General features: G+C 39.7%; 1 protein-coding gene across 5 annotated transcripts in view; it reads right to left on the bottom strand.

The window, feature by feature from the left end:
• Positions 1-27,990, bottom strand: part of LRRC1 (leucine rich repeat containing 1) — a 235,355-nt gene that overhangs the window by 152,854 nt on the left and 54,511 nt on the right. For 4 of the 5 annotated variants that reach the window (XM_040598663.1, XM_040598662.1, XM_040598661.1 and 1 more), the window contains exons 8-13: positions 27,599-27,743; positions 24,592-24,710; positions 23,494-23,577; positions 14,215-14,330; positions 13,105-13,277; positions 11,366-11,502 (exon numbers count right to left, since the gene is read on the bottom strand). In XM_040598663.1, the coding sequence (XP_040454597.1) occupies positions 11,366-11,502; positions 13,105-13,277; positions 14,215-14,330; positions 23,494-23,577; positions 24,592-24,710; positions 27,599-27,743 (774 nt within the window). Of the gene's footprint in view, positions 1-8,262; positions 9,494-11,365; positions 11,503-13,104; positions 13,278-14,214; positions 14,331-23,493; positions 23,578-24,591; positions 24,711-27,598; positions 27,744-27,990 lie in introns of those variants that run through there. The other variant, XM_040598665.1, reaches the window with a different exon arrangement.

A 27,990-nucleotide genomic window follows, 5' to 3' on the forward strand; every position in this document is an offset into this window, starting at 1 on the left:
GAGAAAGAAAAGGAGATAGGACAAGGCTGTCCATGCTGGACATACTGATTCATCTTCAGCTGCAGAAGGAGCTCATTTGCTTTGGTTTTAGTAGGGCTGAAAAGACTAGGAAATGGACAAGGACGGTATCTCAGCCCCTCGTTGAAAAAGACTATAGGACTTTAAGTGTTGATATGAGCATAAGCCCAACAAAGGATTATTTGCACTGTACGTAGAAGGTATGATTGGCCTCTATAGGAAATTGCTGTTAAACCACATTTCGAACTGCACTGACACTCAGCAATACCACTGTTTGCTGATAAATAGCCCACGCTTCTGGATATTCTAAACCACATCACCCAGGACCCTTGAGCTGATTGCCAGCTTAATTCATCAGTGAATTGAATGCGAAAGCAGCACAAACAACCATGACACAGTAGTGGCTCCTGTTCCTCCTGACCATTCAAAAAGCAAGGCAGGGTATCTCCTCGTGTTTCTTTATGCTTGCCTTGAATAAGGAAACACAGGGCACCCTTAAATGGAAGCTTTGTTTCCTGTGGATATCAACTAGCTGGATAGCAATTCTAATCAGATAGGTAAATAGCACGCTAGCTGAAATTGTTTGCTATTGCTTTGGTCGGGGTTTGTTTCAGAATATCTAAGGTGACACCTGCCAGTGTTTAGGGTATTTCCAGAGACAGTTTAAATCCTTGTCAACTTTTAAGCTCATTAGGAAGTCGTAAAGCAATTTCACTCTGAAAATAAACACAGGTACAGTGAAGCATTTAATTTCTTCCAAGGGAACAGCTCAACCTTGTTTGACCCTGATCCCTAATCCTAAACAACAGCTTCTCAAACCCAGCCTGCCAAATTCTGTAAGCAAGTCAGTAAAATGCTATTCTCTCAAGGTAACAGATACAAGATTTTGAATTAAGCTTATGCCGACAATTGCTTCACCATTTTAGGAATACATTCAGCTGCTGTGGTAGCCTCCCATACGCAGTACACAAGGAGCAAGCTGATGTCCATCAGTAGATTTTACATCCCTATAGGATGTCAGTAGATTTTACATCCCAATAGTCCCTCGCAGCCAAGCTGGGAAGGCAGAGCTGCAGGGCATTCCTGCTCCCTGCCCGTCTTCTCCTACAGCTTTTCCTCACACTGACATACAGCTATAAGGGAAATTCAGTGTCTGCTTCACACCTACTGTAACCTAAGAGATTTTAGTCTCAATATTCTTCATCTGCAGCACTTTAAATAGAAACAAAATGACAATTCTGGGCAAAAGCTGTTCACATTTTCACTAGGTCTATACAACGCCAGGGATGGCATTACCTTAATGAAAGCAGTTTCACAGTTTGGTTATATCAATGGCAAAAGATTGAATGGAACAACCAGAAGTACCTTTTAGCCTACATTTGCACGCACCTGTTGTAAGCAAAACACCCTGTGGATTTTGCTTTCATAAAATAAAATGGAGAACCAAAGCTAATGAATGCTGCTGGGGTGAGCACAGGCTAATGTTACTGTGAAAACAAATCTTAATCCTCAATTATTTTTTACAGCTCCATCCTTTTTGGTGGAAGAAAAGGTGTGAGGGGGAGGGGGGGTGGGGCAGGGAGCAGAAATAAGATGATAGTGAAGTTCTAATCCAGAGTTCAGTAGCAATATGTGAGGAACAGAGAACACCAGTTACGCTATTGCAAGGCCCACCGACCACCAGGCTGTTACCATGCCCGGCTCCTCACATCCTTTTGGACAAAGCCAAGAGTAGCCAAGGTGCTACACAACGCTGCAAGTTCTTAGTGAGGCCAGCCACACGCAGAGTTTGCTACAAGGAAGCGATGGAAGGTGCAGCTCTGTTTGCTGTGCTTTAATGCAAAGCCACTACTTGATCTGATTTTTTACTGGACCTTGTTTTCTCTCCCAAAAAATAAAACCAAATCAATACTCTGATGTATTAATGAAAATTGTGTTAGATGTGTAACAAGCTTCCATCACCCCTCAAGGCAGAAATTACTACAGTTCAGCTAATAGATAGTAGATTTGTACTCAAAAAATAAAGTTATCTTAGAAAACCTCCAGTAATTTATTAGTTCATTCTCATTATATTATATACTACAAAACCATGCTTCAAGACATAAGAGGCTACTGGCAAATAGCCTAATGTTAAGAGAGAAAAATCAGTTTGTCTTACAGAATTTTACAGATGACAATTGATCTTCTTACTACCCAGGTAAGTAGTTTCTTCTGCTTCCAGGTAGGAAGTTTCTTCTTGTGTTATATACATGGGGAAGCTGAGTCCCAGAAAGATTAAAAAGGTCACTGGTTTAAGTCATTGGTAGCAAACACCGAGTGAGGCACATAGCTTTATATTCTCTTAAAAATATTTGGAATAAAACAAAGAAAGAAGGCAAATTCAGTATTCAGGACTTGAAACTTCACAGGACTGTGTAACACTGATTTTTTTAAATGCAGGAGTGCTGTCTAGAGGGAAAAACTATTTATCAGCCTCATCAGTTATGTTCCATGGAAATACATTTTTCATCTCCCTTCATTAGCAATGATCCTAACTGATTAGTAAGATTTCCCTTCAATATTTCACCAGCAAGTCAGGTGTGCTCCCATTTCACCTCCTTTCAACATGTTTTTCACGTTTTCAAAGGCTGTCTCTTCAGAACATAAATATTCCTCTGTGCCATAACCCTGTACGTTACGGGCACAAACTGTTCTCATAAAGTACAAGGTGTCTATTCTGATAAGATCTCACTAATAAATCCTCTAGACAATGAATTTCCTCCAGGCAACAAACGTGCGCAAATGCTACATATCACCCTAAATCATTCTGGCAAATGAAAAAGAATCCAGACCACCTTAACAATAAAAGCCAGGACAAGAAAACCACTCACATTTCTGGAGTACCATACTGAAACCATACAGTGACAATGAAACACCCTGCTTACAGCAATAACCTGGTCACCAGCAAGTAGAAGCCAGTGCTTTCTTTCAGTTATTTTGATATTTTGATAGTTATACACCTGCTACTATATTTCAACTCAAAACTACCAACACACATTCTTGCCTATTTTTATATTTAAAAAAAAAGACTTGCTTAAATAGCTTAGCAAATACAGGAAAGAAAATATCTTTAAAGATGCATTTCCTGGAACATAATCACTCTTTTTTTATATACTATACATAATTATATATATATATACACACATAACCATACATATTCCACTAACTGAACACTATTTCAGACTCACTCCCTTTTTAAAGTACAAAAGGCTGTCTCTAAAAGAGCTTTGTGCGATTCACATGAAATAAGAAAGAAAGCTAAATGAAATGCTGCAGAAACTAAGGCACCCTTGAATATGCTTTAACTGTAGAAGGGGCAACATAAAAGCTGCCTGAACAGATTACTGAAGCAAGCCTTCCACAGGGAAACCTTGCTAGCAGTAGATACATGAGTTAATTCTAAACTTCAGTGTTCAAGTATTAACCAGCCAGATGAGACTTTTTTTAATTTCCTGAAGCCATTAAAAAAAAAAAAATAATTGCTGTAGGTTATTCTAAAAACATCCACTATGCAAATGCTCTTCAAAGTTGCAGTTTTCTCCCCTTTTGAATGGAAAAAAAATAATTATCAGCAATATTCAAACAATCACTCCTTGTGCTAGTTAGTTTAGATTTTGGTTTGGTTTGAAGTTGCTTAGCAGAAGTCCACGATGTCATCAACAAACAACAGACATTCACTCATGTTTATAATTAAGCAGTGCCTTGTTTAATCTTCCAGAAATACAGGATAATCATATCTTCTAAGAACTACTTCAAAATGGTTTCATGCAGCCTTGATCTTGGGTTTGGGTAAAACTGGAAAATTATTGGGAGAGATCAGAGAATCAAATTATTTCTATCAGTAGCACCATCCAATAATTTGGTCAAGTTTGCTTCAGGACCAAAAGAAGATAGTTTTAGTCCAACACAAAACTAACTTTGAAGAGTTAAGTTCATCTCTGCATTATTCTGGGGATGCTTACAAACCGAAATTCAAGCTGCTGATGCTTTGGTGGCATTCGCAAGCTCTGTGTGTGTGTGTGTGTGTGCGCATCCACGGATTCTGAGGAAAGTTAACACAGTCAGTAACATGTCTACTGCAGTGCGTGTTGCTAACAGGTTAGGTATGGCTGTCACCATGCCTCCAGCTGCACATCCAGAGATTTCAGTGAAGACAACATTCTCCAGCAACAGATGACCATGAAGAGAAAAAGTGTCAAAGGTTACTGGACATCAGGTGTCCGCTTCCCGGTAATAACGCCAGGGGAGATTTGCTAAATCCCTTCTCCAAAACATCACTGAGGAACACAGAGTTCTTCCCACAGACAACACCGATGCTGTACTTTTCAGAAGAGGACTTCCCCTGTATAAAGATAATCTACTTCTTAAGATCTCAGTGTTAACAGACTAACAACATCAGTGTTGAGGCACACCCTGAACAAGTTATAGATTCAAAATCAGGCTGCCACGAACCCTTGCTCCTGAAGTTAGCCCGAGGCACAGCCCAGCCATACAAACCCAGCTCCTCAAAGCCCTCTGCGCCGCAGAACCCAGGACTGGCCACCCTGCTCCCACAATAACAGTACAAGAGGCGATAAAACGCACAGTGTCTCCAACATCCACCAGGAGAGAAGACGGCTTCTGCAAAGGAGCTCACAAAGCTGTCCTCAAACCAGGTATCTGCTTTTCCTCTTGAAAAAAGTGAGATTTTTAAATTAAGCTGGTTGAATACTGATTATATTCCTGACTTCAGAATGGCACTGTCCCTCTGAAAATGTCACAACTGGTTCAGGAGGAAGGGAACACCCAAAACATTATTGATAGCCAAGACCAGTCAGCTTTTGTCATCTTCTCTGATAGCAACTGAAGCATGGAAACAGATTTGTGTGCTTGATGAAAACTAAAGAGGGGAAACAGTCTTTACAGGGCAACTGAAAAACTAAAGTAATTTTATTTCCTGGAGCTGAGGCAAAGAATGGCAGTGCATTCCCCATTAACAAAATGTCTAGATGCTTCTGATAAATAGTATGCCTCGGCCCCAGTGGGAGGCAGACCTTTACAGTGAACCAGGAGAGGGTCAACTTATATACTAAAGAATATACTTGGAAAAAAAAAAATAATTCTGGTGTCACTCCTCTCCTCAAAAGCTAAATTCATGAGCAGCAAGTAGTGAAATCTGTTAAATAGCTAACCAGCTAAAAACGGTCCACCCAGCACTAGTAAAGCACCAGTATCAGACAAGCAGGCTGATCAGCCTGTCCCTGGACACAAACAAGGCACTTTCTGGAAAGGACAGCAGTACGCACGTTTCCAGCACGCACTTTCCCACAGTATGCTGATTATCAAAAATATGGAGCGTAAGCCAGAAAAATAGTCTTGACACATAAATTATATGAACGCTGTGGAAAAAGCCTGGAGCAACACACACAGGATGGAAAAAATCTGTTGCTACACTGACTACACTAACAATGGTACCGGGAGAGCGCTACCCCACCCACCCCCCACCCCCATTCTTGTAAAACTATGGAACTGTGCCTTTCAGTAAGGAGAACTCGCATGCAGTAATGGACAGGTTAATATTAAATCCACTCCACCACCACCGTCAATTGGTTTTCCCCAGTTACCTGTTTATAGCTAATAAGCAGCGTGCAGATTTTGTAGTGTTTCTTTCCTTGCATTAAACGAGTCTCTCAAAAAGACTCACAAAGCAATTGAAAAAGCAGTTTACAGAGAAAATATAAGTTATGCTTACAAAATATATTCACTACTCAGGCCCCTCAAAGCAACAGCAAAAGAAAAGAGCCAGAGTCTGTGAAAGGAGGACTTAGGCTTTCAAGGACACGCACTGCTTCAGCATAACAAACATCATCAGCTTTTTCTGGCTATAAAATACTGTTAAAACTGCCTGGAACTTTATTGACACTGTTGACAACTTTATTGACAAGTGTACCTAAACCACTTTATAAAATGGCACACATATGGATCCTCCGAGAGATCAGAGGGAGTGCTAGGGTCTAGGCTGCTGAGGTTCGATTAGGTGGAACGACATGTAAGTCACTTTCATGATAAAGCTCCAGTGAACCAGACATTTAGGATTTGTGGAAGAGGGTCGCCACTTGTCACTGTTTGCACAGGGAGTATCCAGGCATCTTTCCAAGCCCTGAAAACAAATGACACTTCACCTGCTAGTATTCCACACCACCAGCAGCTGTTGTCATACCTCAAGATTTTACTAGCCTGGAAAAACGCACTTATTGCCAGACCCAAACTCCCCATGCTGAACGTATATACTGCTGACCTACCTGCAGCAGAGCAGGATCTCAAATCGCCTCACCCAGAGAGCAGAAACAAAAGACATTAGCATAGGGCTATACAGTGTTAGTGCAGAAGACTGAAAAATGCAACTCCTCTTTCAGATCTCCCCAGACATCCAGCGCAAAAGGTAACAAAAATCCAGACTTCCATTAGACAGCTTCACAATGTGAAGACAGGCGGCAGTCAAAATCATGAAACGCCAATACTCCCTCGGGGATAGCAGCAGGATGGGCTGATGGTGGACTTCAGCTCCTCCAACCTCTCATCAAGCAACCGTTGGCATCCAGCCTGAGCTCAATTTGTTGTCTTTTAGAAATGGAGGCAAACAACTTCACTAAGCAATTCATACCACCTGTCTCCATCTGACATGGCCACAAGGAGACCAGCCGTGCTAGGGTGTAGGAATGTGAAACTGTCCCCAGTGAAGGCAACAAGCCTGGATCACCCAGCCAGAGAAACCAAAACAAATATTCCTTCCACTATTAAATAAAAATAAAGATAAAAATAAATTGTCTGCTGACCAATTACTTCATGTCAAAGCCGACACAGCAAGTAGCGCCTGCCTTCTGGCGAGCTCCTGGGCTGCGCCGCAGCCCCCACAAGCCTGCTGGAGTGTACAGAAAGCGACTGCCTAGTGACAAAGCTCCTGTCACAAAGCTATAACAAGATTCATGTCTTGTCTGGACTTCAGCAGGAGGGAGTACGTGCACAGAGGTGGTTAATTATTTTAATCTGGTGGCATGTTAGGCAAGGCCCAAATCCAGCCTTTACACATTCATTTCACCTTGCTGATGGAGCTCTCCTGTTTGTATCCGGAGCAGATGCTAAAACTGAAACAGACCACAGCCTCCAAATGAAAAACTGGCACCAGAGCAGAGTCTTGCTGCCTTTGGCTCTGGTCTGTCTTTTTTAGGAAATCGTCTTCATCTCGCATGAGCTTGCTGAGGTTTACTTGAACTCTGGGTACAGAGTTTTCTATACTTTTAAACTTCTGTTGTGTCAACCCCTGTAAGTACTTTAAAAAGAAAATTCTGCCCACAGTTGGAGGCAGCTGTGCCAAAACCTCATTTTCTTTCAGGTTTTATTCTAACAGTAGCTTACCAAGAATAACCAGGAGAACTCTGCCCTGGGAAGAATGAAATGCACTACCCCCGAGCTAACCTAACACCTATCGACCTGCAGCACCAACTGCAAAGAGACCATGTCTTGAAGCTTAAATGAGGAATCTTTGGAATGATAAGAAATCATAAAAGTTTCATGTATTTTGCCAGGCTGGATTTGAATATCTGCAGAGGGCTCGCAATACCTACTTGTTCAATATCAAAAAGAAAGCAGTGCCTTTTGTAACAGCTTCAAATAAAAATTTAGAAAGTTAAATTACAAAAATTATCAAATACCTCAGTTATTAATTTTAACGCCAAAGGTTTTATGACTTCCCTGATCTCCTCCTTTCCAGTCTTTCCCAGAAACCCTCATACAACCAATACTTACTAGAAGAAGTATTCAGCAGGAGAAGGGACAGGGTTGGCCATACATGAAGTGTCATGTTTTTAATTTTGTTCAAGTTTAGGTTCATTGCATTAGCTCACACAAAGTATGTCAAATCCTCACTCTGAACTCGGACTGCTCAAGTCCTTGCACCTAACAAGTTAGTGATCTTTGTTAGCTCATGGCACATGCAGAACCCAGAGACACCAAAAGCAATCTTTATCAGCCTTTGCAAAATTGCTATTTAGCAAATTCAGCTCAGTTAATACTTACCTTTATAAACAAACCAGAACTCACAGATTTAATAAGACCTTGAAATCAGCATTGGGCCACTGGAAGTGCAACACAGTAACAATGATAGTAAATTCCAGTATTAATTCATACATGCTTTAATTGCTATGGTTAGTGATACAATAAATCTACTGAAGCTTTTAAAGATTTTTTTTATTACGGTTTTATGTATTTATATAAAACCACCAAAGCACTTCAAAGACTCATGCTTTCTTGTGTAATACATAAAACTAGTTTCATACCGTGTTTTTGAAAGTTATCGTGCTGTTTTTCAAGTTATTTTACAGATGGCACATTTAAAAAAAAACATCAATGGAAGCATGAATTCCTAGTGACGGCAACGCAACGCTGCATCCAAAACAAGATGTTTCATTACAACTAAGTTAAAGTGTGAGTGCATTATGTAATAAACAATAGCAGTTTGGTCATTTTAATCTTAATTTTGTTTACAACAAAACTAACATTTGTGCTTCACGACCTAAAATCCCATGATATAAACAAAAATCCTCTGCTGTAAAAATCCCAACAAATTACTGTCTGAAAAGAAATACATATCTAAAACAGGAGACCAAGGTTTAATCTACTTACTTTCCTTGAGAATTGCTATATTTAGGACTAATACGACATACAAGACACAGTAAGGCACAATGGGTGGTACAAACAAATGAATACAGTTGTCCATGAAACTTGTTCTCTTCCACAAATACTAAAATATGTACCGCTCAAGATAAATTTTCTCTTAAAAATGAAATACATCATCTTGTTATGAAAGTCCTATACAAAAATTTAAAATTTACACCATCTGAGCTGCCAAAAAAATAAAAAAAGTGTATCAATTTTCCACAAAACTATATTTCTCACCAGCACATCCAGCCACTGGGAAAAAGATATCCCAGCACTCTGGAAAAGAAAAGCATTATTTCCCCTGTGTTTAAGACAAAAATATTGTATTCTGCATACAGTAGTGTATTATACTTAAAAAAGCCTAGCACTATTAAAATTACAATATTGATTTGGAAATTACTGATTCACTGCCTGGATGAAATAAGGCACTTTCTTCCACTGGGCAGCACTTTTCACATATATGGAGACGATGAATCATGTTCTGGTTGAAACAAAAAGGGGCTCAGTGAGGTCCCAGAAGATGACAGGAACATTTCAACAGCAGGGGAAGACACAGGAGGTAAAACCTGGAGATGAAACTCTACACAGAAGTGGTCACTCTGTCAATGGCATTATTGACCTCGTTTTTGTTTGAATCCAGTCCTTTAGCAGCATTCATATCATTCCGTAAATTCTCCACTGTCTTTTTCATGTTCTTTAATTCTCCAGGGTGTGGAGTGGCTCGCCTTAGAAGTGTTCTCTAAAAATAAACAGCGTAAAAAGTGGTTTTGCCTTCATCTCTTTGAAAAACAACATACACTTTCAAGGCTTTAGCATTCACATACCAAATATTAGGTATCAATCTTTTTATTTCTTTTCCCTCTTTTCCTTTTCAAACTATGATGCTCTATGCTGAACATTATTTTCATAGCTGCTGGTTTATGAAGACAGTGAAAGAGATTTTAAGAACTGTCTAGGAGCAAATTTTTTCATCTCTTGACCTATTAATCTGAAAGCCACTCAAGCGAATTAAAATTACAAGTTATGAAGATCCTTTTATAAATATAGTTGGGAATTATTTTTTTGTCCCCAAAACCCATCCAAGTGATTTAAGATCACGTTTTGAACAAAAGCATTCAGCTGGTTTTGAAGGAATCCCGCAAGATCTCTTTACAGGTTCAGTTACATGTTTGTGTGGAGCCCTGTATGCCTTCCAGCCACACCACACACTTTGGTTCTCTTGTCAATTGAGAACAAGTATCTTGAAAAGAATAAAAGGGAGCATTTCTCTCCCATCTTAGACACGAGAATGTCTAACATCACCGTGCTGAAACCTTTACAACGAAAACAAAATTCACAAAAACACCAGTGAGCATCCAGATCAGAGACCAACAGAACAAGAATAATTGCACAGATATATATCAGTATAATACATATATACATGCAATTACTTTTCAGCGCTATACATGTAAACTGTGCCAATCACAGTGGAACTGATGACCCACAAATTGGTGCATTGGTCAAGACTGCTTTGGAAACCTGCCCTTCTTGCCTCCCCAGTAGGACTGTAAACTTCTTTTTCCCCTAAAAAGGCTCTTGCCTCAAGTCAGGCTGTAGTATGGCTGAAAGCAGTTATCATTAACATGAGCCCTTGTTATTGTATAGACATTCTCAGGTTGGCAAGTGGTTAAGAAGCATCATTCTGAACTCTGTTATCAGTTAAGTCTATGAACCATGCTTGCCAGAGACATTTAGTTTCTGCTGCTTTGGATTAAGCAACAACCTTACTTGACAACATAAATGTTTATTTCCCTACTAAGAATTCTTCTACTTGCATTATAAAGTAAGACCATGTTACTAGTGTGCTACAAGCCAGGCAGTGCCCTCAAGTATCTCAAGCTGAGCTCTAACGAGGACCGCCAGCAAGTTTTTAGAGCATCAAAGAAGCAAGCTGAAAATCTGCCTGAAGCAGTCTTATTAATCTTTACAAAGTTTTAATTGTTAATGGAAGTTAGTAAAGCTAAAGATCACTTTGCGTTTTGATCTTCAGAACATGCAGAGCCCAACTTAATGGAGAGGTCTTATAAGTACAGTGACAGATGTTCCCACATCCTTTGTTTAAGTGGGAAACTAATGAGCAACATTCTTGCTGTTTGTGGACATGATGGTTGTTTCGATGCTAATGGTGAAGGGAGGGGGGAGAAAAAAAAAAGGGGAGGGGGGAGAGGTTGGCAATAGAAATTAGAGAGACAAATAATGGCAAACTTAATGGAGACACGTGCTAGAAACCTAAAGTAGACCCTATATACTTTCAGGCAGTAAAGCTTCACAGATGCAGAGAAAGATTCTGGAAGGAAAACAACCTGAGCAGACACAGCAAAACAAAGCAAAACAAAGACTGTCCTCAATCAGAACACAAAAGTTATACTCAAGGCAGAAAAAAAAAATATTAAAAGGCATTTTAAGTCAATATGAAAAGTTTTGGCAGTCAAAATGAACAGTTTCTGCTACAAACATGTGCAATAAGCATGCAGTCACAGCTGAAATATTTACAGCGAGAGAGCTCAGATACAAATTACACTTTTGCATTAAAGTCAGTGTCTGCAGGTATCAAAAGTCTTGGAAAACATACCATTTCATTATCCTCTTCATCTTTTTCATCTTCTAAGAAGCGAATCGCACTGACTCTATTCACTGCCCGCTCATTCCATGTTTCATCTGACATTTCATTTACCAAACTCTCCAGTGCACCACATCGGGGCAGGTTATCTGTTAGAACAGCAAAACGTAACTGAACATTCACAGCAAGTCTAAAACATCAACATGCTATATTGTTAATAACTGCAACAGCCAACCAATCACTCATCCAAGAGTTACAATCAGCTACTTTACTTTTTTCATAGAGAACAGAACTTGCATAAATTTCTGTTGTCAAGTACACACAATAAATAGTTTCTGTATACAATGAGAAATTTCTGTACTTGGACAGTTTCAGGTTTGTGGCAGTTTTAAGAGTACTGATTATATCATTTAATATACTTGCCATTATACATGCTTTTCTTCTGGATCATGGTTGCCATCTGACATTAGCCAGTTCCCTAAATGGCATTCCGTAACACAGGGTTATTGCTTTTACTGACCTCATCCTAGTTTTGCCAGGCATATATGTCCAACAGTCTTAATTCCAAGCCTTATACACTTAAAGCTACAAGATTCATTTGGAGAGGAGGAAACGTAATTTCTAGTAGTTTAGAGAAAGTCAGTCTACCTCAGTCACTCTTCTTGAGCTACTCTAAATATAAAAGGGTCAATTAGTTTACTTATTTTAATTCTTAATGTAGTTTGCATTCTTAAAATCCAAAAGTTGACACAAAACAGAGCCATTTCTACACTTGACTGTTTTAATGATTTCTATTTGCTCCAGCTGCACAGTATTGAAAGATTGGGATTAATCTAGGTAAGTTTGGATACCTTCAATACAGATATCTACAGCTGAGTTTTTATCCTCATGCAATTTCATAATGGGCCCCCTTTGTACTCAGTGGAGAAGAATCTACATGATTTATCTTTAAAAGTCTGTTCTTGGATGGAATACATTACTCTTCAGTGATTACAGCAAAAGTTTTAAGTATTAGCTCAGATGAGTCCCCTTGAATGTTCATGTACAGCTATAAAAGTTTGAGGACAAAAAAACATCCAGAAATTACTAGAACAGCAACCCAGCCAACAGTGAAAGAGTTTATGGTTTCACCTGACCCCAAGGCAAGTTCCAGTATAAAAGGTAAACCCAACTTATACTGCAATTCTACATTTGTTGAAGATTATAATAAAGTTATTGTACAGTACTTTGAAAGAAAAATTTTCTTGCTAAAAAGTAAAACGCCTACTGCTTATTGCTAAATATGCAATTATTTTTCTGGTAAAGAGACTGTAATTGGAAAGCCACCAATTTTCACTACATATATATGTATTTAAGATGTGTAATCAATGTACACAAATATGGACACCACTACATGGCCCACTGGCAAGCCTCCAAATAATGATATGATTAGGTCTTCTTCCAGGTCTGTATTTTATTTATCGTAGCTGGTATAATTGTACTTTGAATAACACTCACAGCCATGTTCTTCAAGTCTTCTGAAAACTATTACGATTACAAAAAAAAAAAAACAAAAAAAAAAACAACAAAACACACACACCACAAAGAACACCCCAAACCAAAAAACAAACCTAAGTTTAATAGTGAGAATTCAATCAGAGCTTTGCTACTCTTTGTTCATTAGAGCTTACACATGTTTTACAAACCTTTATGGATTCAACAACACAGTAAACAAAGCAGTAGTAAGGAAAAAACTGATTCTAGGCACTTACCTTGGCAACCAGGCTCAGAAGGCATTTGAGGAAGTAATACACATGTTAAAATCTTTTCTCCTGTTTCAGGGTCTGTGTCAGTCTGAAACGTCAGCAAAGGTTGGGACTGGTTATCAGACAACCATAAAGCCTTCAGCTTTAAGGTAGTCAGTGAAAGGGGAAGATACGTCAGCCTAGTTCAAAGAAGAAAAGTAAGAAAGTCAGGGCAATCTCTATGAGATTTAATAGATGGTTCATGACATTGACTCTCAAGTATACATTCCTGAGCTGGAATAAACAGGGTTGAGATTAATGCCTCTAATAGAAGGCACTGCACTAGTCATCAGCTCCAACTACTCCACTCTTTTAAAGAGAATCTGCAGCTTAACTTTTTACCATAATTTTCTGTAGCTGTGAATAACAGACAAAACAACGCTGAGCTTTTTTTACTGCAGTAAAATGCCCTGGAAGGCAGACAGCTGCTTCTGCCCTGGAGCCTTAGATATAAACAATTGCCAGAACAGAAACATGTAAGTGCCTACGAGACAATTACATTGCATAGATGAGATGCCATTTGCTTTCCCTCTGTTGGTTTTTTTTTTCCTCCTTTTTTTTTTTTTTTTTTTCATTTAACTTCCTGCTAAGCACTGTACTAATTTGCTGGTTTCTGCTTCAATCCACTCCCTTTTGCATTTTGGTGTCTGAAGCATATCAACCAAGATTCACAAGAAGCTACAAGGTCAAACTGGCATTATTTGTTACTTGCATTGTATCTCCAAGACTCAATATTAGTGTTACTTGACATCAAGTCTGGTAGTTTACCCTGAAGCTCTACCAAATTGCCTAGTTTCTCTGCTTAAATTCAGAAATATACAAATCCAGAGGTTGGGGTTTTTTTAAATTCTATCCTTCCCTCATGGTCAAAGCAATCCAGAAAATGTACTCATGACAACACACAACTCATGCTACTTTGGGCCAAGGGGAAAGACTACTCTGACAATTTCAACAGTAATGCTAAACAAAAGTTGTAACTGTTTTTTTATTACTTCATTCTTAGACATAATATCTTTTATTGTTAGAAAGAATTAAGTAAATCCAGCAAAAGAACATGACAATACAAAAATCTCTTGCCTGTTTCCAGCAACATCCAGAACATGAAGTTCAGTGGCTTGTGAAATTTCAGTGGGAATTCGAGATAATCTGTTGTCACGTACAGAAAAGACGTTAAGACTGCAGCAGCCCCCAATCTATATTAGAGAAGAGGGGGAGGGGAGAAAAAAAAAAGGAAAAAAAGTCTGGTTTTGTTGCAGTATAACAGTGTAAACAAAGGCATGCAGTACGGGTCATGTAGTATGTCACAGCACATTCAAGTTACAATGCCTGCCAGACACTTCACCCAGAGGTACAGACTGCAAACAAGTGTTAGCTCAAAAGACGTCTGACCTGAAGCGAGTCTGTTGGGAGAGTTTCTTGAACATCTGTATCTGCAAATAATGTATATCCTTACAAATAGGTCAGGTCTGACCTACCTTTTAAAGCCTTCCATGCCAGCAAGAGATCAGTAACCATACAGGTGCCACTTTGTAGACAACCCTCATAAAAAATACCAGCTTTAACTTAGAACTTTTTCTAGCTCTATGTTTTTACATATTAATTCTCTCTTTCCTTATAGCAACTTCAGATACAAGCAAGTGCAATGGGGCTTTAGGCAAGGCAAAATGCCAAATACACCAACCGACTCCCATACTGAGTCCGCAAAGAGTAATGAAGAGTTCACAAAAAGTAGAAGATTGTATGAGTAACATCTTTGATGTCCTGTTTTATTAGAAGCATCTAATTTCAAGATGTTTCCCATATGAACTTATCAATTTGATCTAATATCCTCTGTCTCTATCAATTTATCCAAATGTAAGCATCTGCATTTCCAAGCTAGTTTTTGCGTGTGAAAGGTGGGATTTTTCAGGCTTACCCTTAAATTATCTGTTTTCAGAAACATGAATCCTCTGAATTTGATTAAAAAAAAACCAACCACATTCCACCTTTTTGTTCCAGGTGGCAATTAATACTCCTATAAACAACAAGATTATTGGTTTTAGCAGCTCGAAAGCTGCTTCAAGGAACTCTTTGTTCCTATTCACAAAGGAAACTTACCTTTCTTTGCTTATCATACAGAGCTTCAAAAAGCACTGCTGCTTGTTTGCCAGTTCCAAAACTCACCATAAGAAGGGAAGAAAAAAAATGTTTCTTCTCTTACTCCAAGTATTAGAGGCAAAATATCCTAACGTCTTTTGAAGCTTTCAGCTTAAGCGGACTTAGAACCTAATGATAGACAGCAAACCTACTGAAAGATCGTGTTTCAAATATTAGAGGACTTCTACATTCACACCAATGTAAGAAAGTTCTCCTGTCACAATATAGCCAACATGTCACTACACCTTGGTCAGAAGTCCCCAAATCAAAGCTGAAAATATTTGTGTTTTATTTAACTGTCAGTTCTGCCTCTGCAAAATCCACAATTCAGTCCAAACCAAACTTTGAGATTACAGACAAATACCACAAAAGCCTTCCCACTTGTCAAAGTAAAAATCATGTCAACTTAACCTACACTATTTACCAAGGAAAAAAAATCCATTTTCAAAGGATGCAACTGTGACTTAGAAAATAAAACAAAAAAATGGAGCATTTATACCCCACTCACCTTCCTTTGTAGCATAAATACATTTTAATGGAAGAAGGCAGCGAGCAGCTGCTCAAGGCTTCTGATTCACAAGCTATTTACAGCACAAAGTTACAGCACAACATTCTCTTGGAAAAAAAAAAATGAGATAGTTTTCCTTAAATCACTGCACTCTAAGATGCAGCTATTTCACAAGAATATCAGCTTTCCTAGTCCTGCATGTACACTAGGAGCAGCAACCTTGTTAACCATTTTAGCTTGTGAATCAAAGACCTTAGAAACCAGCACTCAAATTGCGAGCAAACATTTCTTAGTGCAGTAATTCTGCTATTCACTTCAAAGCATGTACAGGTTCCTAAATAATGTGCCTCGACACATTCACACAATACAGTGCCATATAGAAGTAACACACACACACTCTCCCAAGTGTCTAATTGGTAGATCTAACATGAGAAGCTGTGAAAAGCAAGAGATACAATTAGTAAATGTTGATGAGCTGGCAAGTGATGCCCAAACTGTACAGAACGTGTTTGCTTTTCTACAAATGGAAGTTTGCGTTATTCAGTCTTGGAGCATGGAGATCCAAACAGTTTAGCCAAACAAAGTAAAGCCATGCAGCCCTGATGAGATCAAAACTTCTATACTTCTGACAATGGAAAAATGCAGCAGTGGAACCAGCCGGCCTGAGTCGTCATGCATTTAAAGCAGCTTAATGAAAGGTAACAGTAGAATCATGGATTGAGTAATACTTACAGGCTTATCAATTTACCTGACCCATTAATTTTCCAAGCGGCTAACAATTAAGAAAATACAAGAGATGTTCAATTTATTTTTCTTTATCCATACTGGACAAGAGCATGCCAACAAATGGAGACAGAACATACATTCTTCTACTGCCAAAGAGGGTTAGAACTTCTAAGTTGTTTTAACTTCAGTTATTTTAACTTTGCTCTATCAGTCAACAGGCAATTGTTCAAAGGATTTGTTTTATTCAGAGGTAGTGAAGACTTTTTTTTTTAAGTAGGGTGGTGGTGGGAGATAATAGACAAACACCATTGGGTTTTTTTTTCATGAAAGTTTTTAGAAAATGCAGCAGCATCTAACAAGCAGCACCAGGTGAGGTATAACAGAAAAAAGACAAGCTGACAGGTATTAAAAACCTAAATTTTTTTATCATTTCAAAACAAAGCACCCATCTAGCAGTACAGAAAGACATCAGGTCCAACGCTTGAAAACCTAAACACAAAGCAGTATCACTGAGGCAAAGTGCACACTAAATGGCATGCTGAAAGGAAAACATCATTGTGACCGCCACGAAGTAATACGGTATCAGGACATCACTGGTTTGGCTGAGAGTCATTAACTGACAGAGAAGCATGCTTTCCAAGGGTCTGATCACATGCTTACAACAGACTTTGCCAAACCACTGCATAGGCATCAAGTACACAGTTGAGACCACAAGCCCATTTAACAGTTAAGCACACAGTTCATTTCAAGCACAGATTTCAATTTAATGGGGACAAGCATGTGCTTAGTTCTAGGCACATGAGTAATTGTTCCAAAGACTGGAGGCTTAAAGAAGTCCTTGCATTCTTCTGTAGCGAGCTAGACATCAGGAAAAGGTCTCAAATGAGTTGTCCATGTCTAAGCCATACTCTTGAGATTTATTTCACTTCAGCAACTTTAATTTAAGGGCTATTCACTTGTCTCATCATACCACCTCCAAAGAACAGTCAGCCTAGATAAAAAATAAAATCAAAAACCCACTCATCAGACAGGCAGAAAATGATCATTGCTATGAAGCACTGATTGTGAGATCACTAATTTTACAGTACTACAAAGTCTGAACAAAACTGCTATTTGCATTCAGGTAAACGCTTCAGAGGAAGAGCGTCATGAGGACCCTTCTGGGTTCCACATAAAATCCTCCCCTATGGAGGATTTTTTTTTGCTCTTCTCTTCCATTTCAAGCTGAGGCTCATCTTTCTAACAAGCTTTCATGTTCTGGAGAAGCAGTAAGACTTTGTCATACAAAAAGAGTATGTCAGCTTGGCTGCTAAAACTCCCCTGTACATTTTCTGATTATGACCAGTGTTCACCACTTCAGCCTCCTGCTATTTTGACATTCATGTATCCACTGCCAGTCCATCCTAAACACTCCTCCAGAACTGCAAGTTTTATATCACTCCTCTGCTGATGTTTCTGATGACTCCTCTTCTCTACTGCAGACAGACTGTTATTGTGACACCTGCATCACCTGTGTATTTTCATTCACCCGACTTTTACCATGCTTCTCTGTAACAATAACTTGGTAGTTGCCATTTGATTTTTCTTGCTGATGACACCTTTGCAGTTTTCTGGAGGTAAAGCCAAGAACAGCGTGCAGATTCACCGATTCACCCCTCTCTTCCCATTCACATCCCTCCCAAAAACTCCCATTTGCTCCCTCTCTTGAGCCCAGCTGTCATTTACAGTCATTCACCACCACAGACAAAACGTCACTGATTATGGCAGCACATCCTCACATTGCTGGTGCTCTAAAGCCAAAACAGAAATTAAAGGTGGGAACCTTAGAAGACATTCAAGTTGCATTAGTTGATCTCAGCATCTGTTAACTGCTTAAAAGCTATGAATCAATTCTGCTGTCCTTCACGAGTTCGCATCTTTCACACAGGTATAAGCAATGCAAAAAAAGACGACATTACGACAAATACTACAGTGATTATTCTTCAGCATGTGACTAGTTAAAATCCCACTGATGTATTTCTTTCATTCAACTCAGAATACGCCTGTCAGCAACAAGAACTCTCACTAGGTTAATTCTGATAGCTATACTGGGAATTTAAACACAGTTCCTACTGTGTTGTAAAATCTTTTTGAGGCTGTCATAACCAAGATTTTGTTTGAATGCGAAGTAAATAAAGTCAGACTTTTCCTTGGCCCCACATAAAAGAGATTAATTCTTTAACTGCAAGCATAGAATACATTTAGAGGTGGAAGAACTGTCCAATTCACTATTATTCAGTTATCATTAAATTGGCTAGGAAAATCTTCAACAAACTCACTTCAACAACCCCTGCACCACTAGTGAGTAGTACGGGAAGAGTACAGCAAGAGAGCTTCTCTGCCCTCTGACTCAAGTTTTCCTGCATTTTTCCACAGTGCCTTTTTTGACTTTGAGACACATGCACAGATACTTTTACATAAATGATGGAAGGGACAGGACATCAGAAGATAAAACCAGAAACAACAAAGCAGCCCCAACTTGTTTGAAACAAAAAACCAACTAAAAAGTACAGTTATGCCAAAAAAAAAAAAAAAAAAACCACCAAACAACCCTGCTGGTTTTACCTACTATAGCCATAATTCTCACAATATACCTCAAAGCCAGGAAGGACGCATTACCAGATGTCTGCAGGTTGTACAGACTCATTAACAAAAGCACATGAACTGGAAAACATTCCAAGGAGGTTATTTATGCAAGTGCCAAAATCAACACACCAGTTTCACCAGTGTTCCAGTGCCAGGGTGGGATTTCAATACCAAAGAGTCACCAGGCAGGTCTTTCAAGTTTAAGGGGAAAAACATTTGTAACTATGAACAGGTTTAGACATTCTCGGTTCTTGTCGAAGTCTGTTTCACCACTCAGTTCAGTGAGAGAGGGATTGAGCTGCAGGATGAGATACTGAAGATGAAATCTGTCAGTGACTCAAATCTTGGTCATAACATTCAGCTGTTCCATGTTTTACCTTATGTATCGGCATCAGATACAAAAGAATCTTTGAACCAGGAAACTTTGAACAGGTATTTGCATATAAACTCCTCAATAATCCCAAATCAAGAAATCTTACACCAAAAGGTAGAGATTGGTTTTACAAGCACTCGTTGAAACAATTTGGCAATGTAATGGTTTGACAGCCTGACCCAAAATCCAGTCCTAGTGATGTGCTAACAAAACAAACAAACAAAACAAAAAAAAACACTAAAAAAAACACCAAAAAAAACACCAAACCACCAAAAACCACCACAAAAAAGCTAGACCTCACAGATTATCTCACCAGGTTATATTATAGCAGATACATCATTTCCGCCAGCCCTTCTACAAAAGCTCTCTTTGCTACAGAAATAATTCTAAAGGGAAGGACAGAGACACCAGCAGGTACATACGATACTGGTTACATGTATTCTTCTACTTAGTAGAGTTCCTTTTTTTCTGTACACATTACCAGACTCTTACGTCTTTGTCCCTCTCCAACAGAAACCAGTAAAGGGCTATCCCACACCTATTTCCTATAAAGATGAAGGCCACAAATGCACAGCTGTTCTAGCATTCTGTAAGGCAGAGAAAGAACGAGAGGAGGTGGGAAGGAAAAGAGGGGAAGATAACAAGCAAGAACATCTGCAGTGCATACTCTGCTTGCCATCTGACACTGCTTCTGTGAAGGCAGAACCAGCGTACAAGCACCAATAGTGACTGACGTGCAAAGGTCTGAGACCCCCAGTCTTTGCCATACTATCTCAGCAGACGTCTTAAGCAACACACAGCAGGGAGGCGTATTGAAAATGACCACTGTCAGAAGCTCATGCCTGGCTTTAAATATTAATCAGTCAGTCTGAGATGAAAATAAATGGAGAAGACGGTATGATTTCTCACTGTCAAGCAGAACCTTCCAACAGACAGCAAAAGGGTGACACATTTTTTGGTTTTCCTTAAGTGCTGTACCAATGCATTTTGTACTATTTTTCTTGCAGTTCAGTAATGATGAAAAAGAAAATGGAAATTAAACATTTCACCAAGACACCAAATTGTTCCTCTCTGCCACCCAAAGGGAAACTCAAAATTGGGATGTTTGCCGCTATCAGCACCCCTGAAGCTGCTCCTGTGTACACTCTGTGTAACAGCAAACAGTACTCATAATACCTGTGAACTCTGTTTACACAAAGCATTTTTCTTTTAGAGCTATGAAATGCAGCTCTTCACTGAACTCCTCTGAATTTTAACCAGAAAACTTGTACTACAGAAATGTTCATGTTTGGTTTAAAGCAAAAAGTTAATGATTAAGAAAAATACTATACTAAGAAAATGAAGCTCTAGGAGCACACAAAACAAGAGCAAAGTGGTAGATTTTTTTTTTTTCCATTTTTAAAACTTCGTTAAAAGGCAACCTTAAAGACTTTGAGGGAAGTGTTTTATGGCACAGCCTAAGCACAAGGAATTGTAACTAAAACTTGAAAAACTGAAACTGAAAAATCTTGTTAGCTAGATGGTAGATTCTGCAATACGTACATATTAACAGTATTTTTGAGATAAACCATTTCATCAGTTGTCTATGTTTTCTGTTGGTTACCATTACCAGCTTGGAATTCAAATCCACCGATCTAGAGGGTGGATATGACCCTCCAGTTGGTGAAGGACTGACTTCCTTTAAAAATAAAAAAATAAAAGAATTTTAAAAATCCACTGAGCAAAACATACTTCAATGAACCATTATGGAAATCTTACAGTAAATACAATTTCAAAGCATTTTCTCTAATGAGAAAAACACATAGGTGTGGAGATGTTTGGAGAAAAAAAACCAAAAAAAATCTGTTTCAAAGAAGTAGATGCCAAGGAGCTTGGTTTCCTCTGTTTCTCTGCCAAGCTTCCTGGGAACCACACACTCCCATCTTTATTTCCTGGACTTTCTACAACTCCCCAGCCCACCTCATTCCAGATACCACCTTCCATTTCCTCATCACCTGCCTTCTCCAAACACAGACTCATCCCTGGCTTTATCCCACTCCTAGTGCAGGTGTCCCCTCCCCTCTCTCATGTTCACTAATGTTCTCCACACATGTTCTTGTTCTTCACTTCACCCTTGGATACCCCCAGCCCCTTCACTGACTGGGCAACGCTTTCCACCTCTGAAACCCACTTCTGGTTCCAAGTCTCCAGTTTCTTGTTCAGCATTAATTCTTTCATTCTTCTGCCAGGAGCCCTTGACTCTGTTATTCCTCCCAAACAGACACACTCCACATTCATCCCGCTTAACCTGCCTCTGAAGCTGAGCCTTCTCCTCTCACCTGCTTCTGACCCTCCTCCTTGCAAGCCACACTACTAACCCCAAACACACTGTTTCCAATACCATGGACTTCATTAACCAAGAAAAGTGCTTATATGCACATAAGCTATTACTGGTCAATCTGGAAATAAAAGTTTATTAGTAAAACCTTACATGTTATAACAAACTCGGAGCCCTTCTTCTTAAAGGTTGACTGGACAAAAAATTGTACAAGTCTCAAGTACAGATAGTTTAGGACACGTGTAATAAGTTCTTTGTAAAGAGACGGGAAGTTTTCTGCTGAATGAGCACAAGATCAAAATTGCCATCACATCCCAACCCAGAAACACGGTTTTCCCAAGGTCCTGCTTTTTGCTAACATTTATCCAATTCATCTGCATTTATCCAATACGCTCTGCAATTTTCTTTTCAGAACCAGCAGCACCTCTGCAGAGGAGACACTGTCCTGCTAGAGGAGCTGCAGTACTCCCATCTTCTCTTCCTTCCCTCGCCTTCCCCCCATCAAACATATACTTACAAGCCAACCTGTAAAGAAGCAATAAGGGCTATCATGGAGCCTCGATTAGGTGACTGACCTGTGCCAGCTCTGGGCTACTGGAATTGCTGCTACCAGTACCACAACAGCATCCTCTGCCCCTGCTCGATCCCTCCTCTTCAGGCCATTGACTCTCCCCAACTCGAGGTTCCCAGCTATTTTACTTCCTCCTCACTCCTCCTCCTCGAGCTGTCCAAGCTCTGTAAGTAAGCAGGCCTGAACAGAAGTGTGTGCTCACTAGCCAGAGCTGATAATCCTCTTAATTCCCATCCACCAGCTGCCACCTGAGAACATACCCCCCCTGCTCTGAAGTGACTGAAAGTCATGAGCAGAAGCTATGACCTCCGAGCCACGTTAGAAACAGACAGAAGTAAGGGGGAGTACTGGAACAAAAAGTATAGAGAAGCAGTAGTGCAAACAGAAACAACTCAAAGTCCTGTGTTCCAATCACAGAATCCTCCTTCCCCTGTCCACAATTTACTGCTGAACTAAACTTGTGAGGCCTTTGTTATATTTAGTTTCACAACAGAAATTCTAACCTCATTTCACTCCATATACTGTTAAAAAAAGAGAAAAAGTACCAGTGATCACAGTTGTAAGACTTGAGGTATCAGTGATCTTTGTCACATCAGTTTCCCATACTTAAAGGCAAAAGCAGATCTCCAAAACCAAAAAGACTGTCAAAACAGCCTCTGAATAAATTTTCAGAATATAAAACCTGAAAGCCTGATCGCTATTGCTCACAAGAGTAAGGTGAGGAAGACTCCAGCAGTAGTTTTATACTACATGCAGAAAAGGCATATTGATTTACATGCATTCACTCTACCAGAACTCCCAGTCTTCAAGTAGTGCTGGACCTGACACCCACTCTGGGAATTACTAGTTACAAGCTAATTAGACCCAAGCCTCCTTGTTCAACTTCAAAGACATTTTGCACTTCCAAGACACCAGGTCTCCACTGCTGCTGTTCAGATTTATGCTGTTCAGATCTGATGGGACAAGTTTCTGGTTGTGATCAGTTTGGGAAGAAAACCCAGTGGATCAAAGCTGCCTGCTACTCCTTGTAGGCATTTGAAATCAAGAGTTTTCTGTTCGTATAAGCACATCTGTGAGAGTTAATTGCACAAAAAACTTACCTCTTTGGGCAAAGATGTTAATTTGTTTCTATCAGCATTCAAATTGTTCAGCTTCTTTAGTTTTCCGATGCTCTTTGGCAATGACTGTGCCAACAAAAACAAAATAATACGCAAAAAGAATTTGAAAATTCAGAGTCAGAACAAAACTTATCCCACTTTAAAAATGAATTAATAGACTGATCCATTTTCAAAACTGGAGTGTAATTAACACTCATTAATACAGGCCTTCCAAAGGAGATTCAAGGTTTTATCTTGCAGAAGAAATGTCCAGGAATGTCAGTTTCTAATAGAAATTCACTCACTGGTTATCTCTGCACTAAGACGAAAGATGCACAGCAGACGTTTAGAGAAGTATGTATGCAGAACGCCCAGATCATCTAACTTTAGGCTTCCTAAATAGAAGCTTGCCTCTCCATTAGCTAACTGAGATGCTATGAACTGACCTCTGGAGTGGCATCTTTCCAACAGGCTTAAGCTCTTAAATCAATCGAGCACTAACCTAACTTTAAAAATGCTCAAAACCAGATTTTTATAACCACTTCTACTCTCCAAGTGACAGTATCACGTGAAGGCAGTTTGAAAACAACAGAAGGAAACACCTAATAAAAATAAAATCCAGACTTCGTTTAATTGACCACATATCATATTTAATATTTGGCTGGAGTAGATCAGCAGAGCAAGGAACAGTACAACAGCAGCTCTGCAGTGCTTTGGGCTTCTATTTAGTTCCAGCAAGTCAGATCCACATAACATACAGCAAAAAAAATAATAATCAGCAATAATGCAACATGGAACAATCTCCACATTAAAAACACAATGAAGTAAGTGATACCTGCACTCCACATGCTCCAATTCCCTTAACGGTCATGAAAGATTAAAGAGTGAAAATGTAATTGCTTAAGCCTTTGGAAGAGCGGATTGTTACTACACACAACTTGATCTCCAGTGTTCATTTAACAGGTAAGAAATAAGATGCATGTAAAGGAAACTTGCTACTTAGCGGTAGCAAGGTTGAGTAACCTTACAAACTAAGTCATTCAGCACTTCACAGCAGGTCTTACTTCTGCCAGCCATTTCAGCAGCCATGACCATGCTTACCTGCAGTTGGTTTTCTGTTAGAACTAGTTCTGTAAGGCTTTCGCAGTCTCCAATTGAATCCGTTAGTTGAATAAGTTTGTTCTGATCAACCTTCAAAATGGAAAGCCTCCTTAGTTTTCCTGGACAGAAAAAACACCACATTCGTTCAGTTTAGTATCCTCCAATACCTGCTTTAATTACAGAAAATTTTACTACTACAGAATTCTAACGTAATTATTTTTTTCAGGTAAAAGAAGAATTTGAGCACTGCTTCGCTTGGCGCTTGCACTATTTGTGTAAGTTTATAACATCACTGAATTCATATTCAATATAAATACTCATATCCAATATGTAAGCATATTAAATTGTATTAAAAGTTGCAATCTGAATGGTACCACATGTAAATGTCAAGGACATGTCTGCCCAAAGGAGAAATACAAACAGGAGAAAATGATCTATTTTTTCCTCAAGTATACAATGTTTATTAGTAAAGAAGTGTTCAGAACATCACCTATGCCCTCAGCCACAGTAAGAAAGGCTTGCACTAAGTGACAGTCCAAACCCAAACAGGGTCAAGGTCTCTTTTTCCTAACAAAAAAAACAGTTAGTCAGACATGAAACCAAGGTTTGTTTTTCAGACTAGAAATCAATCTTCTTTGAAGGTCTTCCCCTCAGGAAGGACAAAATAATATTCCAGAGCAGAAAGCTCACCTTATTCTGCTCCTTTGTACCAGAACTGTCTTCGGTGCAAAGCAGCGCTGACCCAGGCACAGCCCAAGACAGAGAATTCAGAAGACATCGCTAGCTGCTGACACCTCCCTGCCCATTCCCACTTGGTCCAAAATAACCTGTAATAGGCTGGCACATCAGAATTGCTGATGATGCTAAACCATGAGGAGACAGCTGATACACAGAAAGATCGCAACCTAAACAGAAACCCGAGGTTCAGCAAGAAGTGCAGTCCTCGGCACCTAGGCAGAATAAACCTGAGCACCAGTACAGGCTGGGAAGTGACAGGCTGTACAACAGCCCTGCTAAAAGGGCCTGGGGCCACGGTGGGCACGAACAACGAGCGAGATCTCACCAGTAATAACCACTGGCTGGACTACATTAGGAGAATTACAGCCAGCAGATCAATGGAAATTACTATATCCCATCTACTTGGCACCAGCAAGGTCACACCTGTAAAATCATGGTCGGTTTCATGTCCTGTCCTCCCCACCAAGTCCCCAGTTCAAGAGAGATGCTGATGGGGGTCCAGTACGAAGCTGTCAAGATGACCAGGGCACATGTGAGCTGAGGCTGAGAGCGCTGGCTTTGCTGACTCCAGCAGAGGTGGAAGCATCTAGGAACAGCCCACAACTACTTGAAGGGCAGTTACAGGGATGACAGAGCCAAACTCTTCTCTGCAGTGGCAGGCAAGACAGCAATGGCCACAAATTGAAGCATGGGAGGTCCCACCTGGACATCTGGAGAAGCTTCCTCAACTGGGAGGTGGTGCTGCACTGACACAGGCTGCCCAGGGGATGCTGGAGCTGCTTCCATTAGGGCTTTAGAGACTTGGTGAGGCAGGCCACAGCTGACCTGACCTGCTGGTGTTGGTGAGAGCCCTGCTTCAAGAAACCCTATGGATCTACCAATCCAGCCAATGACTCAGTGATCAGCTGAGCTCCTCCTAGTAGCTTCCACAGAGACCAGCGAGGTTCACTTCAACTGCAACACCAGATTTTCTCCATTTTGCATAGTAAATTCCAGTATTACACAAAAGGAGTAAGTACTGTAGCCCTAGCCAGTTTTCCAAACATAAGCAAGCTACTACATTCACATAAGTAGCAATTTTTTTTTGCCTTTGCCACAAAATTGCATTCAGAAAAGTTCCAAGATGTACACCCTAGCTACACTTGGCATGAAGTGGCCTGACCCTTTGCAATGACCTTCCTCAGCAAAGGATCTCCATTTAACAGGCTTTCCAAGAAGCAGCAGCTCCTCATGTTCACCAGCTGGAGTTACAGACTAGCTCTCCTTCGGCAGGCTGTCTGGGCTGTAGCCTTTCAGAAGGTACATCTCCATTTGTGATGTACAACAACTGTTATGGCAAACTCAGGTCATCAGAGAGGGCTGCCACAACTCTCTACCAAACCCACATTAGCCAACTGAAGGACCAGTAGTCACCCCACTCTCACAAGCTGAACTTCTACAAAAACATTTCTCTTAGACTCATATAGCATATGGAAGGAGGGGTAAGGTCTGTCCATTCTTTTCCACATTCACAAGTCCTTCTTCCCCTATACCTTGATTTTTTGGGGGAGTGGCGGGGGATCCTGGCAAGAAGACATGCTCTTGCAACATGAAAGTCTCCAGAAAAACAGCTGATGACTAGTAGAGAAACAATGCCTTGCTGACTACTTGTCACAGCTAATGCAAAGGTAAAAACATTTACCTTAAAGAAGGCACCGGTAATGCTTCAGAAAGCATTCCTCAGTTATTAAATCTGTTTTAAGGGGTTAGGCACAGAAAGGCTGTAATCTGGATCCTCAGGGGTGAGGAGTAATGGACCAAAGGTGGAACAGCCTTCCACAGGGTTCAGTATAGGATTAATCACTTTGTCCAGTTGAAGATAATTACATATTCCCCCCTAAAAAGGACATATTTTTTGTAGTGAGACTGTCAGTCAGTCTTACCGAGTGACCTACAGCATGTTACAAGCTAGAATTTTACTACATTAAAGAGTTACGTGAAGAGTTATGATGGTGATGTGGACACAATAGGAATAGAGAAGATACTTACCTGAACAAAATAAGTTAATGTATCAAGTGAAGACAAAAAATAATTAGCAGGTAGTCATCATGCAGACAATTAAAATGCAAAATGAATAGAGCTATGCATTTCATACTAAGCAAAAAAAAAAAAGCTGAGGCAGACAAGCTCATCTCTTGCACAAAAAGACTTCAAAAGACTTGAAAACAAATTACTTCCAATTTACAGTGGATTACATAGTTCTGTGTGATAGCATTCACCTTGTACTTACCGATGCCATCAGGTAAGACCTGAAGTAAATTCTGAGAAACAAGCAAGTCTGTTAAAGAAGTGAGACCACTAATTTCTTCAGGAAGGCATTCCAATTTATTTTCAGAAACATCAAGACAAAGCAGGTTTTTCAGGTTTCCTACTTCCTGTGACACAAGACAAAAAACTTAAAAGTCATGCCCAAACACGTAACAAAGCAATCTGGAAAATGTACCATCACAATGAAATTCCAGAAAGAACAACAATTCTCTGTATGACCTCTAAATTGGCTGTTCTTTGTATGACCTCTAAACACAGAAAAAAGTAAATAATTCATTTTACATATGATATACCAACCAATTCAGTCACAGTTTCTTATTCTAACTATTAAGACTGGCTTCAGTAGTCAGACAA

The sequence above is a fragment of the Falco naumanni genome, chromosome 6 (genome assembly GCF_017639655.2).
Source record: "Falco naumanni isolate bFalNau1 chromosome 6, bFalNau1.pat, whole genome shotgun sequence".
NCBI classification, from domain to species: Eukaryota; Metazoa; Chordata; class Aves; order Falconiformes; family Falconidae; genus Falco; species Falco naumanni.